The following is a 21,247-nucleotide window of genomic DNA, read 5'->3' as shown; positions in this document are numbered from 1 at the left end:
TATCCTGCCCTTCCTTCAAGAACTCACAGGAGAATACATTGTTCGACACTCCTCCATTTTATACTCACAACAGCCCTGCGAGGTAGGTTAGGCTGAGAGAGAGTGAGTGTAACAGGCCCAAGATCACGCACTGAGCTCCATGACAGCATGGGGATTTGAACCCAGATCTCCCCAGTCTGACATGCTAACCACTGTATCACACTGGGTCTCACATGGTATCCTATTTTTGTATGTTTTTCATTGCAAATGCACTGCTCTACTAGGTTGATACCTGCACACACAGAATATAACAGACATATACTAACCAGGATTACAACTAGAACCAATCTGACCAGATGTTTGAGTAATTGGTAATAGATTTTACTACCTATACACATGCCTGGTTGGGTTTGAACTGTTTGTATATGTATGTATTTATTTATTTCTGTAAATGTGTGCAGGCTAACATGGTTTTTAATTAACCACTGATGAAGGCCCAATAGGCCGAAACGCGTTTGGTTGTGGTTACAGATGTCAACCTTAGGATATGCCATTGTGCTATTTTAATGTTTTTAAAATATTTTTAACCTTTTCATAGCGCTTCCAATAAATTATATTTACATTGTGTTTGTGTGTATATTTACTTTAATTTTTTCTTCTTCCCCTTTTACCCAACCTCAGGTACCCAGCTACAGGTATAAAGTTGCCATGTGGGTCCAAAACAAAAGCCATGAATACCAAAAAGTGTGCAAGCTTTTTAGCTCTCCAGAAGTCTTCATTAGACTGGATACTGAAAAACAGGGTTGGTGGAGATGTTTCAGATCTTAATAAGGATGCCTATGGTGTTGTAGCTTAACATATGTGACATATTATATTGTTGTGTATAATAACGTACATGTCACTTTAACGCTTTCCCCCCACATTAGAAGTGGTCCCCCATGAAGGAAAAGCATGACAGACAAAAGCATCTGCAAGATACCAGGAAGAAGCCCCTTCCTCTCCCAAGTGCAACAGATGGGCTAGCAGCTATAAACCTACCCAGAGGACAGAAGGTGGCCAGGGTGGGCGAGAAAGCCCAAATTCCCTTCTAGGATCTGGATGAAGAAGTTCAAAAGGGAACTCTGAAAGGGCAGATGGTCCCTGCTTCCTGGGGAGGGGGCAGGAGACACATAACACACAGAAGCCTCTAGCGTAGGCATGAACTGAATGCTAGTCTCCAGAGAGGAATGCCTAATTGAGCGCCTTTAGTTTGCAAAGACAAAAAAAGGTGAACCAGTTTCCTTGGCACCTTGGACGACTGACATATTGGTTGTAGCAGAAGCCTTTGCACACCCCAATGTACCTGAACAGAGGAACTTGGAAAAGTGGATGTTAAGCCCATGAAAATTTATACCAGTATCAATTGCTTAGCCTTCCTAAATACCACAGGACTCTCTGTGGATTTTTCCCAGCCTAATCCAGATTGTGGGCATTCATTTGCAATGCCCACCCACATCTGGTACCAGAACATCCCAAAAGCCCAGGCTATTAAGTCCTCCCCCACCCACTTCTTGGAACCAGGAGCCTTAGTTAGCTGCATATTTCTCCACGGTAGACTCTTCCCCGCTTCCATTTTCTCCTGAGCTGTTTGCTCATTTATTGAACAACCCTTGAACAACCCTCCACCCTAGCATATTTAGCATCCTCTCCCCTTTCCCCTTCCAGATATAGGGCAGATGGACTCACCTTGGGCAGGTGGGGGCAGGAGAATCCCCCTCTCTTAAAGATAATAATCAACAAAACTCTCCCTCTTACCTGTTGCCCTTCCACTACTCCACCCAGAGCAAAGTGTACAGCACACCTGGCAGGATATCTGAGCCGGCAGCTCCGCCTCCTAGGGAGGGGCCCCCAGACAGTAATCCAGCTTGCCTTTGCCTGTCCCTTGCAGAAAGCCAGATCACTCTGGCTCCACCTCTGCCTTAAGCCAGGGGAGTGAAGATTACCGCCTTTTGTACCTGGCTTCTGTGTTCTTCGCAGGCAGAAATCCAGCAGGTGAATCTTTCCTCCTCAGGTTCCCCCAGGCCAGGTTTAAAGAGCTGCACCTGATGAGCAGTGTCAGGGTGCAGAAAACGGGGGGGGGGAGAGAGAGAGAGAGACAGGGATCGACATCCCCAAACTGATCAGCACATTCCCTTCTCTGTGGTTCTCAAACACCCCCCCCACCGCCTTCCCATGTCAGAGGTACCCAGGAGTCCCGCCCCTTGCTAGATTCCTCCACCTATTTCGCCCCCCGTGTCAGTCGTACTTACCTCCTCCTTAAACCCACTTCCCTTCGGGATTCCAGTTGCCCTACTCTAACAAAAACAAACAAACCAGACCCAAAAGAGAGAGGGGGGGGGAGCCCTGGTTCCCACTCATCAACAAGGGGAGTCCATCCCAGCCAGCAAACAACCCTCCCCTTCATTTTTTTTGTGTGCAGCTTACCGATCTGAATCATTCAAAAGAAACAAAAAAACTCCAGGACTCATTCCCGCCCTCCAGTGCCTCCAGTCCAGCCAGTTTTCCCTTTAAAGGGCATCCCCCCCCCTTCCCGCTGCTAATTGCCTTGCGAAGCGGTTTGCAGGCAACAAGCCACTTAAACGGGACATGTGATGTACCGCGGTAAAAGGATTTGCACAGGCTAATCCACACGTCGGCTAACCTTCCCCCGACCCCGGTCTGCTCGTCTGTCCTGCTGAGATGGCTGTTTCCCCCGACCTCTCCACTGGACGAGGGGAGCAACTAGGTTCTTTGGGGCAGTACGAACAACTTTGGATCCCCCAAAACGAAACAAAAAAATCTGGATTGCAGAGCGGTCGATAAATCGCGCCATTCCCATACCCGGCCACTAGAGGGGGGGGTAGCGCGAGCCTTTGCGCTTTCCCAGGGACTAGTCGCTGTACCTGTTGCAAGGTTGCCCAAGGCGTGGCCCTGCTGCTTGCTTGTGCCACGTCGCACTCCACCTGGGCTCTGTTGATTTTGGCTCCAGCAACGTCAACCACCGGTGCTACTTAGTTCTCACACCCCAAACCTTCCTCAGAAACGCACGCTCATCTGCAAAGGACAGAGCTGGGCTGCAAAGGAGAGGTGGTGTCAAGTTTGGTCTGGGGATTTAGGGCGGGGAGGGAGAGGGGCAATTTTCCCCTCTAGGAAATGTTCAGAGGGGCTGTTTGCAGCCAGGCGTTGCCTCCAGACGGCCCAGGAATCCTGGCTCCTTTTGATATTAAATAGATATGAATCTTGGTAATTTTTGCCATTTTTAACCATTTTAATAGCAAATCCGTTTTGTATTTGTCTGACCCTATACTATTTAACTATGTAAATTCGCCTTATTTGATGGTCTATATGACTACAAATAAATTACTGTTTGATTGAATCCTGGCTCCTGTCCTCCTCCTTCACCCTGAGTTTTAAGTAACCGGTGTGAATTCTGTTCTTGTTTACACACAAGGCCCCCCCCCTTTTAATGGGTGGCTTATTTTTATGGAATGTGACAAGCAAAAGGGCCATTGTTTTTTTGTTTTTGCTCTTACATCAGCAGGGAGAGATGCCAGAACTCCTGGGGGGAGCGGGCAAATTACCCCTGTGCAAAAAAACAACTCATTGGTCAGGTTTGGGGGGTTCCTCCTGGCCCCTAGCTGCTGCTCAGACCCTGCCCTCTACTTGCTTTCCCATATTGGAGTTGGAGAGTGAGGCTCAGGATGACAGACAGCAATCCTAAACTCAAAATCCTACTCAGGTCTATTCAGTAGGGCTTCCTTTTAGAAAAATATTCGTAAAATTTCTCTGTTCAAATACTTCCATCATTAAACACTGTATGGAACTGCATTTTGTATCATCTCGGCAAATGATTATAATAAAAAATACTCCCCATTTAAAAATATGTATTAATTTTTTGGAAGGCGGGGGAATCATCACCTGCAATCTGAAACGCGCTAACTAAGGAATAAAAAGGTAAAGGTAGTCCCCTGTGCAAGGACCGGGTCATTCCTGACCTATGGGGTGACGTCACATCCTGATGTTTACTAGGCAGACTACATGTTTATGGGGTGGTTTGCCAGTGCCTTCCCCAGTCATGTACGCTTTACCCCCAGCAAGCTGGGAACTCATTTTACCAATCAGGGAAGGATCGGGGAAGGTTGAGTAAACCTTGAGCCAGCTACCTGGAACCGACTTCCTTCAGGATCAAATATAGGTTATGAGCAGAGCTTTTGGCTGCAGTACTGCAGCTTACCAACTCTGCCCCACGGGGCTCTTGGTGACTAAGGAATAAACCCCCTTAAAAGTGATCCTGACTTTGGAGTAAATATGCTTAGCATTGCATCACTGATAACCATTGAAATTCAGCACATTTTCACCCTTCCACCAAGAGGGGTGTTCACATAGTTATCCCCTCCTTCATTTTGTGTTCACTACAGGCGCCTAAGGTAGGCTAGGCTGAGAGACAGCAAGAGAGCCAAGGCCACCTAATTAAGCTTCATGGCAGCGGGGGGATTAAACCCAGTTTAGGGAGAAATGGAGGACTTACAGAATAATAAATTTTTAATGGAAATGGAGAGAGGTGTAGGGGAAGTTAATATATCATTGATTACATATAATATTTTTAATAACGGTTCCTTTTTTATCTTTTATTGTTTTTGTCAATTGTTAAACTATGTTGGTTCTTGTGGGTTATCCGGGCTGTGTAACCGTGGTCTTGGTATTTTCTTCCCTGACGTTTCGCCAGCAGCTGTGGCAGGCATCTTCAGAGGAGTAACACTGAAGGACAGCCCGGATAACCTACAAGAACCAATGAACTCTGACCGTGAAAGCCTTCGACAATATGTTAAACTATGTGTTTAATATTTCTGGAAAAATTTAATTCTTAATGGGACCATTTAAAGGATACTCTTTGATCTAATCCCTTATCTACACTATTTATCAATTTTATATTAGGTAGTGATTTAATAATGTTAGGTAGGATAAGAATATATTAATTAAAATAGTATTGGGATTAGTTCCGTTAGCAAAAGTTTATACAATTTATTTTTAGATGGAAGAGGGAGAGGGGGAAGTCAATTTGTGATCAATTTAGCAATATTATTTGACTTTTTAGTTTTATTAGCATTTTTTAACATTGGATAAGTGTATTATATGTTGACATTTTAAATCAAGAAAATAAAAAAAAAATTCAAAAAAAACCAGCCACACAACACTGTACTTAAAAAAACCAACCCCTTCCTCTTCCCCTAAGGATGTCAGGACACCGCATGTGGTTCTCCCCTCCATTTCCCCCCCCCTTTCACAACCACCCTCTGAGGTAAATTAGGCCGTTTATAGACTGCAGGTGGAGAAATCTCCTGAAGCGTTCCCTTGCTTAAAAAGTCACCTGCTGGAAGAAAACAGGAGGAAGTGGAAAGAGCTGAAGCCCTGTATCTGTTTAAAGGGGGTGTGTGTGTGTCAGGCCCAGACTCCTCGTCTTGGCCTGACTTTGCTCCTGGCTCTGTCTGGTGACAAGGCCCCGATCACGTGCCTCTGGTTCTCATACATTTGTATATTATATAATAATATTTATATTATATTAATATAATATAATATATATTATATAATACATAATTATAATATATATTATATATAATATAAATATTATATATATTATAAATTATATAATATAAATTATAAATATAAATAATAAAATAAATTTATGAATTTATTATAAAATAATATATGTATATATAATATACATATATATTAATTATATTAATATACATTTTTATATTATCTCTCTCTGCCTAGTAGTGTGGTATGTGTGCCCATCCTGTTTACCACAGCTGCACACCCTTCTTGTGCCTTGCTATGCTTTGTTATGACTTCTACCCTGGAGAAAGCTCATCATGGATTTCACCGGCCCGTGTAACTCCCTGCAATGTATTTTTACCCTGTATGCTAGCCCTATTAGACTAACAAAGACAACATTCAACAATAGCCATGCAGATTAGCTTTGGATTACACACATTAACAGATCACTTCAGGATACAATGGTTCCATATTAACATACCATACCCTCATTAGCACATTATCTTGATACTTACAGGACAATGATTAGCACATTACTTTTGCAGGACAATACTCAGCTCAAACCCAACCCCTTTCTGACTATATATTACTCTTCCTACACCCTTGACACCGAGAGGCACCGTCCTTCATTGTTAATCCTCTGAAGATGCCTGCCACAGTTGCTGGCGAAACGTCAGGAAAGAAAATTCCAAGACCACGGTTACACAGCCCGGATAACCTACAAGAACCTACTTAGGGCACCCTTTGTTTTGCTTGGTATTTTTGAGCGCTCCACAGTATTATTATAAACGTTCACAGGGATTTTTTTTGCTCTTTTGTCTTTCTCATTCCTTGTTTTTCAGTGATGATATAAAGTGGCTGCACTAATTATTTCAATTCGTTTTTTATTAGTGCTATATGTCACATTGTTGAATTGTAGCCCTTAGCGGCTTGTTGATAGATTGTAGCCCCATGTGGCTTCTTATAGATGCTGTATGCGTTAATACTTATTTCATTTATTGACCCAGAGTGGTAACGTTGAATTAAGCCCCGCGAGGCATTCTCCGTGTGTGCTGTAACACATTACTCTCGAGTAAATTTCCTTTTTGCTTTATTTTTTGCTTGTTGATGAATGAACTTTGACTTCGGTCCTTCATTACTTACGAGCCTTGTGATGCCCTCTCTCTTAACCATCTGGAGGTTCGTGACCCTACTTAGGACGCCCTTGGTTTTGCTTGGTATTTTTGAGCGCTCCACAGTATTATTATGAATGTTCACGGGGATTTTTAATGGCCCACACCTGCTCCACACGAAGACTGGGAAAAAGGAAATTGCTGGAAGGGTGACGGAAGAGGCATATTTCTAGCCTCTGCCATTCCCAAATGGAAAATAGGGGGGTTACCGCACTTTATATTCCCAGCGATGTATTAAGAGTTTGAAAATGTTATAAAAAACATTGGGGGTTACCGCACTTTGTATTCCCAGCGATGTATTAGGAGTTTGAAAACGTTATAAAAAATACTGTTCACACTTTGTTTGGCCCCTTTAGCTGTGAAGACGTCTTCCAACCATTTATAAGCCGTGGTATCCAAAAACCCTTTTAAAGCAATGTTTTTAATAACATTTTCAAACTCTTAATACAATGCTGGGAATACCTAGTGCGGAAGCGCCATTGCTTTAAAAGGGTTTTTGGATACCGCGGCTTGTAAAGGGTTGGAAGACGTCTTCACAGCTAAAGGGGCCAAACAAAGTGCGAACAGTATTTTTTATAACGTTTCCAAACTCTTCATACATCGGTGGGAATACACAGAAAGTGCGAACAGTATTTTTTTTAATCACATTTTCAAACTCTTAATACATCGCTGGGAATACACGTGCGGTAACAGCTCAGAAGCGAGTGTCGGGCAGTCTGAGGTAAACTCTGAGGTAAAATTGGTGGTGGCTCAACACCACCATCTAGTGGCTAGGAGCAGCCACTGACAGACTCTTGTACTGTTTGTACTCAAAATGAACTATGAAGTGTTTGGGGTTGGAAGTAATTCTTTTTTTTTAATAAATATTTTTATTGGTTTCTAATATTGAATGGGAATATAGGAAAGGAAAAGAGGGTAAGGGAAAACATTAGCAAGAAAGTATATATTTTTACCCCCTTAACAAGGTTCAAATTGTCATCATTTGTTAACATGATATATTTAATCGTCAACTTCCCTTTCATAACATTTATAAGATTTTATTGCTGCTTTTTGGTTTTAATATATTCATAGAAGATGTGCCATTTGTCTTTATTTGATCTTTGAGTGTCTGTGTTTGAGGTTGGAGGTAATTCTTGACAGGCTGTAGCAAGATCCCAGTGTCCCCTGAAAGACTGACCACTTTTATTCTGCAATAATCTCCCATGATTTAGAGGTTACTAAATCAAATAAAGGTAATAGCCATGTTAGTGCCATAGGGAAAAGTCAAGGGGAAGGGCCGGAGGTCATTGGTAGAGTATCCGCTTGGCATGCAGAAGGTCCCAGGTTCAATCCCCGGCATCTCCAGTTAGAAGGACTAGGCAAGTAGGTGATGTGAAAGGCTGGAGAGCCCTGGAGAGCCGCTGCCAGTCAGAGTAGACAATACTGACTTCGATGGACTAACGATCGGGTTCAATATAAGGCAGGTTCATGTGTTCAAAACCAGTACTCTTTTGAAACCAGTTCGTTATGATCAAAAAATAGCACAAAATGCTGTGCAGAGTTCCCAAAAATTCTTTATCTCACAGGATGTTTAGTACCAAAAGGGGTGATGGTGAAAAAAAATAAAGATGTTTCAAAGCATGGTGGAACCCCTCCCCTGCTCCAAAGCTGCAGTTCGTAACCTTTAATAACTTCATTTATGTCCCAATTTCCTCCCACAGGGGCTCAAAGTTGTATGCAACATTCTCCTCCATTTTATCCTCACAACAAGCCTGTGAGGTAAGTTATGCTTAGTGTGGATGACTGGCTCAAGGTCACCCAGCAAGCGTGAGAGCCAGCGTGGTGTAGTGGTTAAGAGCAGTGGATTCTCATCTAGAGAACCAGATTTTATTCCCCACTCTTACACACGAGCGGTGGACTCTTAATCTGGGGAACCGGATTGGTTTCCCCACTCCTACACACGAAGCCAGCAGAGTGACCTTGGGCTAGTCACAGCTCTCTTTGAACTCTCTCAGCCCCACCTACCTCACAAGGTGTCTGTTGTGAGGACAGGAAGGGAAGGAGATTGTAAGCCGGTTTGATTCTCCTTAAAAGGTAGAGAAAATCAGCATATAAGAACCAGCAAAAACAAAAAAGCTTCTACGGCATATTGGGGATTCAAACCTGGGTCTCCCGCTCATAAGTCAACACTTTACCCAATACCATGCCGGGAGACCAGAACATGGTGCAGACTTTGTGGGTGACATGGTGTGGGGTACAAAACAAACTTCAAGATACATCAAAGGCTACTGGGACATAGAAGAAATATAAATACAGCCATCCTCTTGATGAAAATATAAACCTAGCAGCTACTCTGGTGTCTCCCTGGTGCTGAAACTCACACAAGCCTAACAAGGCAGAACATAAGAGGAAAAAAACGCAGTAGTCTTTATGACAGAACATGATGGTAGTTGTGAATTTCCTGCATTGTGCAGGGGGTTGGACTAGATGATCCTGGTGGTCCCTTCCAACTCTATGATTCTATTGATTCCTTACCATAAAAAACTAATCTCGTGGTTTTTTTAGTGTAAGGACCACCATGGTTTTTCTCCTGCCATCTGCCTGACAAAGGATTGCTGAATATTCAAATCAGTGATGAGTTGGGAGAAATTTCTCCTGATTTTTATATTCTCAAAAGTTGCTTTGTTTTGTTTCTCTGTCCCAGTAGCCTTTGATATACCCCGAACACTGGTTTGACACCCAGAACCAAATAATCCAATTAAATCTGCAACACAACCTGTATTCCATTTTAAGCTCCTACAAATGACAAGCTTGGGACTTTACCACCATGCCGTGTAACATATAGTTATAGCAGAAGAACACAGAAGCTCCCCCTTCAAATTGCAGCTCAGCCACAACTTCTACAGCTGGCTTTCGGCAAACCACTGCATACTACGAGGCCATATTATGTCTCTTAGTCTTCCATATGCAAGACAGACTGACTAGTATTGGCCCCATGGGGTTGTTGTAGGGATTACCCACTGATGCATGTTATGTGTTCTGAACACTCAAGAACTGCTAAAGAAACAATAATAATGAATGCAGGCTTCAAATCTATGGAAGTGAGCAATGTATTGAATGCAAAGGAGGGGTGGTATTTAATAGGGCTCTTCTCTTCAAGCACACAAGCTAGTGTTGACAACCTCCAGGTGGTGGCAGGAGATCTCCTGCTATTACAACTCCAGCCGATAGAGATCAGTTCATCTGGAGAAAATGGCTGCTTTGGCCATTGGACTCTATGGCAGTGAAGTCCCTCCCTCCCCAAACCCCGCCCTCCTCAGGCTCCGCCACAAAAACCTCCAGCCAGTGGCAAAGAGGGACCTGGTAACACAAACACAAAAAAAATCACACACACACACGACATTTTGGGAATGAATTGCTTTTATTCTTATAAATTCAGAAAGACTTCAGGTGGCCCAGACGATAGCCACGGTTAAATAACTGACCTCTCTAACCTTTTGCTTTGAAATAAGTCTCTGCAATCCATTTTGTAACATTGTGCCTGCCTGAACCGGATACCAAATGTAAGGAAAGATGCTTGGAGGAACACTCAAGACAACCCTCTACGACAAGGCCATCCTTGTGAAGGAGAACTAGTAAAACAAGAAGTTTATATGTAGCGTTTAAAACCATAAATACATAAAACAATATCAGCTTTGGTAGGCAAGGGAGATGCTCCCGGCTCAGAAACCCAGTCTTCTACATTTATGCTCAGGAGTAACCCCCATTAGAGCTTACTCCCAAGTAAGAGCAAAGGGAGACATAACATAAAAACAGAGCTAAGAGCGAGCCCGTCAACCACATGGGAGCCCTGCTTTTCAGCTCAACCAACTGTGGTGCAGACTAACAAAATGGCAGCTGGCTTGGTCATCAGCCAGGCCCCTACTCCTTCTTGCTTCAGGTGAGCTTTTTTAATTTTTAAAAGCACCAAGTGACAGTTCAAGCATTTATTCATTTATCTCCTATTGCTTCTCCCCATTGGAACAGAAGGAAAGACTTGTAAAACATACCACTGGCTCTCAGAACTGGGGAAGGGTTTTTTAATGACATAGGAGCTAGACAATCAGTGCTGTACACACTGGCTTCTGATCTAAATTCCCTCCCCGCCTTAGAGTGCAATCTTTAAGAGGAAAGGTACATTAGGACAGAATGCAGTGAGGGCATTTCCTAAGCAGCTCTACTGCTCCAAAATGTTGCATTCATCTTCACTTCAAGCATGCACATTCTTGCAAATTTTGGCTACATTAACACAAACTCAACAAGGGGAAAAAAACGAGTCAGCACACTCGTGAACAACAAAAGATATCAAACCTTTGCTGGTTATAAATAGGAAAGTAACACATGCACGCACAAACACACAGAGGTTGTGATACGTGTTGAAGGGCCATAGATCTCAACAGACACTATTCACAGGTATGTGCTTTGAGAACCTAGGCTATGGAAAACAACCCTCTCAGGGAAAACTCCTTTTCATAAACCTTTCAGTTATTCCCATTTATTCTGCAACACCAGTACCACCCATTCTAGTTTAGTATGTAACATAAACAAGAGTCAAATACCTACTACATTTTTTGTGCTATTACCTGATTGCAAAAAGCAACTTACCAAGCCAGCTTAATTTGAAGACAAGTCCCCAAAAGTACAGCTAGTCAGGGATTAGGGTGTCTGACCACAATGCTCCCAACATGTTAAAAGCAGCCATGCCCCCCCTGTATTAGGACCATGGTGGGCTAATCCCTTTAATCCTTCAGTATGTTTTCAATTGTACCCTGCCCCCCCCCAACCCCAGTCCCAGCTATTCACCCATGGGGTGTGTGTGAGCAGAACTGTAGCGTTTGGAATGCCATTAAAATGTGCACACACATCTGGGCATCCTGAATACTCCCAAACCATCAGCACCCTCTGTTTTTCTAAACATCTGCTCAGCGCACTATTTGCACAATCGTTTCGTTGTACCAAGACGGAGTTACCAGATGTGCAGCAAAGTACTGAATTTACAGTGAAGAGTCCATCAGATTCGGAGAGCAGTTCCACTGTGCTATTCCAATCCTTCTGAAAGCAGGTTGGGTCAAACACAATCAGATGGTTGCTGCATCACGACAGATCTGGCTTTCCCCAGCCACGCAACATAGACTGCACCTTGTTACGTTAACAGCTGGGTCATGTGTCTTCCATGACTCAGCATAGAGATGAAATTCATTATGGTGAGAATCTAAGCTCTCTAGGGGGACAAAAACAGAGCAGAGAGTTTTTAATTCTCATGAATATGATGCTAGATTATTACTGGATGAAATCTCAGAAAACATGGGACAAAACTTGAGTGTTTTCTATAACTCCTTATTTTATTCCCTCCCTTATGTTTAGAGGGGCAGTCACATGTACACATGAAGCTGCCTTATACTGAATCAGACCCTTGGTCCATCGAAGTCAGTAATTGTCTACTCAGGCTGGCATCGGCTCTCCAAGGTATCAGGAGGAGGTCTTTCGCATGACGTACTCGCTTAGTCCCTTTAACTGGAGATGCCGGGGGATTGAACCTGGGACCTTCTGCATGCCAAGCAGATGCTCTACCACTGAGCCAGAGCCCCTCGTTACTTGTTTTCCTTCAACAGAAACTTAATACAGTAATTCCCAAGGCAGGCTGGTGTGCCACTTAGGAATTGCTAGTGTGCTACAAAATTCCCAAGGCTGTAAAGCCCATCCATAGAGGAGGTGGCCTGTTGCTTCTCCACACGATTTCAAGCTCTGGTCTTCTCTGCTTTCAAAATCAGCCTCTACTGGGCAGGCAGGCAGTTTAGTCACAACTCTTCATTGGCCCTGTCAACTATCACGAGACTGAATGCTCCCTACATTACAGCAGAATCTCTCACCTTCAGAGGAGGGCTGTTGTATTTCTACATGAGTCCCTGTTCTAGATCTGTTCGAGGCATGTGCCAACTTACAGCAGAATCTCTCACCTTCAGAGGAGGGCTGTTGTATTTCTACATGAGTCCCTGTTCTAGATCTGTTACGAGGCATGTGCCAACTTACACAAGTGGTCATTGGAATTCTTGAGCTGCTTGTTTGCAGCTCAAGAATCATGGCACTGCAATGCTTCTGAAAGCATGTTGCATGCTGCAGTAAACCTGCAATCAACCAGGATTGCCCCCCCCCTTCAACAAATTCAAATGAGAACCAATGACAGAACACAGTTTCAACTTTTCATTGACCACGGAAGATAAAATAAATATTCACAGAAAATAAAAAAGTTCTGCATTTGCCTCCCATGCAAAAGAACTTGGAAAGAACTTCAAATATTGCACCTAGTAACTCAACAAAAGTATTCTTAAATCATGGGCTACAGTGAACCCCCCCCCCAAATAAACTAGACTGCTAAGACCCATTCAATAGTGGAGGTGAAAATATTATCAGCCCCTTGCCTCAAAAAAGAAAGATTCACCACTAATTTCAAGCACATATTTCTACTGACTTCTCCCATTTTTTGCCATACAAACTAAAATTAGTTCTGAAAAGGGAATCTTAAAGCAGAAAAAAATCTTAATAAGACTTCCCTCCGGAAGAGCTGGGGTGGAAGATTACAAACGACAGGGCCTATTGAGTGGTGACACTGAGGTTGCAGAGCTTTCTCACCTTGTTCCGTCTCCTCTCTGCTTAATGCCTTTAAGCACTGACTAAAAAGGGCCTTTGAAAGGACCCTTTTTTTCGCCCTTGAACTGAAGCAAAGGTGCTTAATTCTCCCATATTGAATGAACTCTTTAGGGAGCTCTCAGACCTATTACATTATATTATGTTTTTTTTTAAAAGGGAAACAATCCCATTTATTTTGCTTACTGATATAAGACATTTGGTAGACCCAATGACTATAAATAGTTCAAATAAATAAAATAAAAAACAGTCGGCCCAGCAGAAGGGCAGTACTGAACATACTACACAGGTAACAAGACAACCTGTTTTCAAGTATTAACTCTTCTAGTTAAAAAGATCTTAACTACGGTAGGCTAGGAAAAGTATTTTCTGGAAAACTTAGAGCTGTATGAAAGGCATTTCTGGTTGCTTCCACATGGAGGTTTGGCTCTAATTTGGCATCCAAACTGGGGTGGGTTGGGGGGGGACAGAGCATCCACACAACATCCCCTAAGTGTGCCCTTTCAGGTTTCCCCCCCACTTTGATGCAACCCCTCCCAAACCTGGTTTGATATAATCTGTTTGGAACGATGGCAGGGAAAGCAGCCATTGTATGAGCAGGAAGGAGTGCATTTTTAAAGATCCCTGCTCATATTTGGCACCATTTCCCTTGTCTTAGCTCCCATGGCCACCATCCTCCCCACCACCACCACGGAAGGGCTTTAAAAAAAATTGGCAAGTGCTTGAGCACAACAACATTATAATGACCTACTTCCACGATCTACTAGCTCCTCCGAGTTCCCAGGTTTTGTTTCAAAGAAAGTAATTAGCTAGCCCTTTTTGTTGTACAGATATATCTCCACAATGAAAAGAGTTAGAAAAATGACAGCCTTTGTGGGGGGGGGGGGAGGCAAGGAAAGTATATGGGAAATTGCTGTGTGGATGCTCTGTAGCTGCTGCAACTGCCTCTGCTTTCTGTGTAGCCTCCAGACAGTTGTGATTCACTCTGCAAATGCCCAGCCCAGTGGGGAATTCCCCAGCCCAAGCCCCAATTTCCTGCACCCTCTTCAAGAAACTGAGGAGCAGAAGAAAAAATGGCCTCCACAGAGTGTTGCTGTGTAGGCCATTTTTTTCTTCTGCGCCTTAGTTTCTTGAAGAGAGTGCAGGAAATTGGGGCTTGGGCTGTGGAATTGGTATTGACCATAGAGATTAGGATAAGCCCAGAAGTGACATCACATCCTCCCTAAACTTCATTATTCCCAGGAACTACCCCCCCAAATCTCCTGGCATTTGCCTAGGCAGTGTTGGAAACCCCTAGTATCCTCCTCCATGTGTACGGCCGTTTCCAAGGCACCCTGAGCCAGAGTTACCGTAGAGGTTAGGTGTTTCCCACTCATTAAAAATGTTTCCACTTGTTGCATTTTACCACCCACCTTTTAAAGGAGTGACCACTCTTCATTTATATGAGAAAAAGTCAAGAGGTGCATCTGAGAAAACCATTAGGATCGGAGGTGGGCTCTAAAACCTGCTTCCTCCGCCATTAAGAATTAAACCTAAATAGGTCTGCATACCCCTGACTTGAGTTCAGTGCCGGATTTACGTATAAGCTAAACAAGCTATAGCTTAGGGCCCCACTCTCTTGGCCCCCCAAAAAAAATTCAAAGGAAAAAAATTGTATTTCAGTTCAACAATTACTTTGATAAAATACATATTTTGTTATGTGCAAATGGCTTTAGATACCTATTAGATCCATAAATTACCATAGAGCATATATTCAACACAAAAAACAGCGACAATTTGTTGTTGACAAATGACAGCTGGACATATAAAGGGCCCCATTACCTTCAATAGCTTAGGGCCTCATCAAACCTAAATCCGGCCCTGCTTGAGTTGTGTTTTTGGGGTTCTCCGGTGAGCATGAGAAGGTATACACACAACTTTGGATGTGTTGCTGTGAAGGTACAAGGAGGCACAGTGAACCTGCCTACCTCATTCCTCCACAATAACATCACACCCATGATAAAGCTGCTCTGTGTATGCTGTGGGCTCCTTACCGATCGCTCCGCTTCATTTCAACAGACTCTTCATTTTGTGTCTAATTTTTATTGTTTTTAAATAGAGTGGATTCACACAACCGTTTTGATGTGGGGAGCGATTCAGCAACACCTTCCTGGGTTGACCGCTTTAGCACAGTGTTTGGTCATGAGAATATTCCACCTAATTTGACTCCCTTGCATCACAGCCATGCAGCAGATTTAAATAGACACGTGCTTTCCCCCAGGAACCTGTGGTTCTGGCAAGGCTGGCTAGGGATCACCCACTGAAAAGTACTCAGCACCTTCAAACTACAATTCCCAGGATGCTTGTGGGCAGGCACAAACCATAACAGCTACAGGGTTATAAAATAAATTTAGGTTTGGAATACAGATGTGCCCTTTAGCGCTCCTCTTTTTAATTAAAGAAAAATTAAGCACATTGCTAAAAAGGAATCCTAAAACAAAATAGCAAACTTTAAGTTTAAATTCAGTGTAAGAGCACCTGCTTACATCCTTCCCTCTTTCACCTCTCACCAGTGCCCGGTTCCTTTTGCCGCCTTCCCAGTGACATTTAGATAATAAACTCCTGCATATAAAACAGGTATGTACAGTGAAAAGCAGTTCTCCTACAATGTCTAATTGGAAGAGACTTAAAAGGTCAACCTGGAGATTTGGGGGCAGAGCCTGGGGAGGGGAGGGGCCTCAGCAGGTCGTAATGCCATACAGTCCACCCTCCAAAGCAGCCATTTTCTCCAGGGGAACTGAACTTGGTCATCTGGAAATCAACTGTAATAGCAGGAGATCTCCAGGTGCCACCTGGAGGTTGGCAACCCTAACCTCACTCAGCACTGCTCCACATTGGCCAGCGACATGAACCTGAAAGTTCATAAGAGGGGTATGAGTAGGGTTGCCAACCTCCAGGTACTATTAGAAATCAACAAATTCTTATTGTGACTACACACATATATATTACAAAAATAGTCACGTTGACCATCAACATACAAAACGCAACATGCATCAGACACAAAAGGTGGGTAATAAATAGGGTGATACACTTTAGTCAATAATATTTCTATGTTTCTTTTTCCACAGGAGCAGGTTTGTATGGACGAAAGGATGTCAGTGGACAAAAGTTCATCAAGAGGATACGATCGTTTCGAAGTCTCAAAATTCAAATCTTCATCTGTCCTTCCTGCATATCACAACAAATACATCCAACAATTGCTATTTTCCTGCAGCACCATTAAAAATCAATAAATAAATATATAACAATTTTTTACTTACATAACAGAAGTCTCATAAATTCCTGTTATCATCCATGTTGATGGTCAACGTGACTATTTTTGTAATACTGTATATACTCGCATATAAGCCGAGTTTTTCAGCCCCAAAAATGGGCTGGAAAAGCCGGCCTCGGCTTATACGCGGGTCAATACGGGGGGAGGAGGGAGGGGGAAATTTACCGCCACCGCTGGGCCTGTGCCGCTTCCTGCCACCAGGAGCGGCCTGGGGCAGCCTCCTGCAGCCGCAGGAAGGCTGCCCCGGGTCCCCCAGGCCCGCGCCACCATTTTTCCCGGCCGGAAGGGGCCTTGGGCCGCCTTCTGCAGCCGCAGGAAGGCTGCCCCGGCCCTCCCCGGCCCCCGCCGCCATTTTTCCCGGCCAGGAGGGGCCTTGGGCAGCCTCCTGCAGCCGCAGGAAGGCTGCCCCGGGTCCCTCCTGGCCGCGCCGCCATTTTTCCCGGCCGGGAGGGGCCTTGGGCCGCCTCCTGCAGCCGCAGGAAGGCTGCCCCGGCCCTCCCCGGCCCCCGCCACCATTTTTCCCGGCCAGGAGGAGCCTTGGGCAGCCTCCTGCAGCCGCAGGAAGGCTGCCCCGGGTCCCTCCGGGCCGCGCCGCCATTTTTCCCGGCCGGAAGGGGCCATGGGAAGCCTCCTGCAGCCGCAGGAAGGCTGCTCCGGGTCCCCCTGGGCCTCGCCGCCGCTTCCTCCCGCCGGTAGCGGCCTGGGACAGCCTCCTGCAGCCGCAGGAAGGCTGCCCAGGCCCCCCCGGGCCGCGCCGCCGCCGGACCCTCGCCGCTGGAGAGCCCTGTCAGGTAAGCCTGCGGGGGGGAGGGGTTATAAGCCGACCCTCGGCTTATACGCGGGTGCCTAATTTTCCCCCATTTTTGGGGAGAAATTAGGCACCTCGGCTTATACATGGGTATATACGGTATATATGTGTGTAGTCACAATAAGAATTTGTTGATTTCTAATAATATTCGCTCCTGTACTGATTTTCTTATCCCCTGGATATTTGTACAGAGGTGTCTTTTTTCCTCCTCCAACCTCCAGGTACTAGCTGGAGATCTCCTGCTATTACAACTGATCTCCAGCTGATAGAGATCAGTTCCCCTGGAGAAAATGGCAGCTTTAGCAATTGGACTCTATAGCATCACCAGCACAAACACACACACACATGCCTGCAGTACGGCATTTAGTCCACCCAGCTAGTTCTTATTGTAGAGAGCGGTCATTCCTTCGTTCTACTGCTTTGTCTGGGGTCTCCCACCCACTATAGACCAAAGCTGCTTCCACACTGGGATTTCCCCCACAGTATTTGGGAGCATCCGGGCAACGTCCTGCCCAATTTGGGCGTGACTCATCCAGCTCCTGTGTTCCCCTCCCCCTTAGAACTGGATTAAAAATGAACCTGCTTAAATCCAGCTCACAGGGAAAACTGCAGGGCAGCTGCAGGCAGAACGTCCAAATTAATGCTCTACTTGCACCTACTACATGTTACTTTTTTTGGTGACTGAGGTCTAGGATTCTCCAATTTTCCCCAAACCTGACTTGCAGCCCCACAGCAGCTGCGGGGAAAGTAATTTTTAAAAGCGGCTGGAGCCTGTTTCTGCTTGTAACTGCAGTGCAAAGGGAGGATGCGCTCCTGCCTCCCTCCTGCAGTGTTGTTTCCCCTATCTGAAATGGCACCAGCAGGGAGTTATTTGCATAACTTCATGAGCGTCTCTCGTACACTGCAGTTCCGAGAAGAATCAGGCTCCTCTCGATTTTTAAAATGACGTTCCCCACAGCTGCTGTGTGGCTGCAAGGAAAGCTAATTGGGCCCAGAGAAACCAGATCGGACCCCCCCCCCCCAAAAAGAGGTAACATATAGTTTGGCCATGATAGTCAGTCTGTCCCATATTTCACAGATAATTGACACAGAAAAAGGGCAAAATGTGAGCCCACAGACCCACAGAGAAGAAACTGACTGTCAGATCAACACGCCACACAAAGAGACAGTGGGAACCTGCCGCTACGTCATTCACCACACAATCACCAAACACAAGAGCTAAGCCTGGCACATCCCAGTCTCCAGAATTTTTGCTACTTCACTCTTATCCCTTCACTCTGTGTAACATACACAAAATCTCTACTCCTTTATTTGTAAGAATAAAAGGTTCCTGCTACAAAAGATTTATCCCAAATCCCACCAAACTCAACCGAACATGCAACTGTAATCCCCAGGATTCCCTTCTCCTTACCCCATTTTGAGGTTAAAGTTAAAACCTGAGTCCTATTGCTTAGGTTGTGTCGTACCTGGATGAAAGAGAATTAATACTGTCAAAGTGCGAAGCCCTAAAGTTTTCCCTTCAAGAGTGAGGGGCTCCCCTAGAGGAAGTCCCTCAAATCAGCTAATAGCTGTCCCTTAAAGAAGATCCAATTTTGAAACCAGTGGAACAAGTTATGAAATTTCTCAGTGTCAATCAATTTTCTTTCATCATCCTGAGATCCTGAATGTGTGCTTCTAGAAGAGGGGAGGAGGGGAAAAATAAGTTATAATTTTTCAGTCAATTTAGACATACGATTTGATTCACTAAACTTAAAAGGTTACTAAAGTCAGAAGGGATTTTTTTGGGGATGCCAGAATAGGAATCATTTAAAAGACTCTCCAAGTTTGTGGCAACGTTTTCAGGGCCCAAAATTTCAACTGGGGGCGGGGGATGGGGGAAGGAGAGGAGTTTCTACAAGTTTCCGTATAAACCTTTATCACAGTTTGGGAACGAGGAATATGACTGTTTCTGCCCTGGATCGACATTTAAATATAATCAAGTTTCTTCTTCTCAGTCTCTCTGCCAAAATTCAACTTCTTAAGAAATAAAAATCCAACAGATGCTACATCCTGTGGAACAGTTCCTTTTTGCAGTTCTTCTCTGCACAGAAATCCCAACGGTAGCCTGGATAGCTCAAACCTGACAAAAGCGGGAAAGAGCCGTGCCTCCCCTGTCCCTACAATGCAGCACTGCGGAATCCCCCAAATCGCTGCCAGCCCCCACCCCAAAATTCCCACAAAAAAGTTTCTTCCACTATGAAAGAAAGGGTCAACCGTCCTAGAAAAGCTACAGGCAACAGGTAGGGATTCTTCTCTGTGGGAGGAGAAGTACCAAGACGAGGTATGAATGTCACGCGTCTCCCTCGAGGGCTCTCTCTCCTCCGCTTGCTCTTCTACGTCAGCCACTGGGAGATGCATTTGTCGTAGACGGTGCGATTAGAGTGCCAATATGTGTGGGAGACGCCGGGCATTGTGTAGAAAGAGATGTCGCCGCGAGCATCCAGGGTCTTCAGACCAAAGGTGTCCTCGAGGTAGACCTAGAGGAGAAGGAAGAGAAGGAGGAGGAGGAGAAGAGTTGGTTATTATATGCCAGCTTTCTCTACCACTTAAGGCAGCATCAACCCGGCTTACAGTCACCTTCCCTTCCCCTCCCCACAACAGACACCCTGCGAGATAGGTGGGGCTGAGAGAGCTCTTAATAGAACTGTGACTAGCCCAAGGTCACCCAAACTCGGTTCTCCAGATCAGAGTCCACAGCTCCAAACCACCGCTCTTAACCACTACACCATGCTGGCAAAGAACATTAAATAGCGGTGACTGGAGATGTGGGAATGTTCATACTTTGACACTTGTGTGCTCAGAAATGAACTCCCCTAAGTCTGGCAAAGGCACCACAACAGTATGCTAAGGCAAACTCTGCCAGGTTAACAGCATGCGCCACCAATCATGGCTGGCCCCACCCACCATACAATGCTCTTCCTTGCTGGTGGAATAGGGTTGCCAAACTCCACGTAACTAACTGGAGATCCCCTGCTATTACAACTGATCTCCAGCTGACAGAGATAAGTTCACCTGGAGAAAATGGCCACCATGGCAACTGGTTTCTATGGCACTGAAGTCCTTCCCCTCCCCAAACCCCACCCTCCTCAGGCTCTGCCCCAAAAACCTCCCACCGGTGGCGAAGAGGGACCTGCAACCCTATGATGGATGCAGGGCTGGCCTCTTCCCAAGATGCACCAAGCAGAGATCAGTGGTTTTCCTAAATCAAATTGCAACCCAAGGAGCGGATGTTCTTGTATTATTTTTGCTTCTATGCTCATTCCCTCATTCTGCGTCCAAACCCCAAAGCTGTTTCTCATGGGTGGCAGACAAGACTGTATGCATGTCCTGTGTCCCATTTCTGTTTGTTTTTAAGTTACCCGGCAGCAGAAGGTCTTCTGATGCACCACCAACTTAAACCGTCAAGCTTTATCCAAGGTGTTTACACCACAGCCTCCAAGAGTACCTAAAACTACACCTGTCTTCTGATCAGCCAAGAACCCCAGAGATCTGATTTTCAGTCCCTTGTGTTACTCAAACTCAGAAGACCTTTGGCTGTAGCTGACTCAGGAATCCTGGCCCCTCAATCTTCTTAGCTGATTGAGTAGACCAATGTACCCTTCTTGCCACATTCCCTCGTTCCAAGGAACTCACCAATTGGGATTTCATTTCCTTCACTGTCTCGTTATCATCATAGAAGGCGAACAAGCTGCAAAAATA

General features: G+C 44.8%; 1 protein-coding gene across 1 annotated transcript in view; it reads right to left on the bottom strand.

The window, feature by feature from the left end:
- Positions 1-19,881: 19,881 nt before the first annotated feature.
- The window catches only part of PPT2 (palmitoyl-protein thioesterase 2), a 65,060-nt gene continuing 63,694 nt past the window's right edge, over positions 19,882-21,247 (bottom strand). The window contains exons 8-9 of the mRNA XM_056862742.1: positions 21,182-21,236; positions 19,882-20,025 (exon numbers count right to left, since the gene is read on the bottom strand). Coding sequence (XP_056718720.1) covers positions 19,882-20,025; positions 21,182-21,236 — 199 coding nt within the window. The remainder of the gene's footprint in view (positions 20,026-21,181; positions 21,237-21,247) is intronic.

The sequence above is a fragment of the Euleptes europaea genome, chromosome 1 (genome assembly GCF_029931775.1).
Source record: "Euleptes europaea isolate rEulEur1 chromosome 1, rEulEur1.hap1, whole genome shotgun sequence".
In the NCBI taxonomy this organism is placed as follows: Eukaryota; Metazoa; Chordata; class Lepidosauria; order Squamata; family Sphaerodactylidae; genus Euleptes; species Euleptes europaea.
Note: the sequence above shows the minus strand (reverse complement) of the source record. Positions and strands in the feature narration are given on the sequence as shown.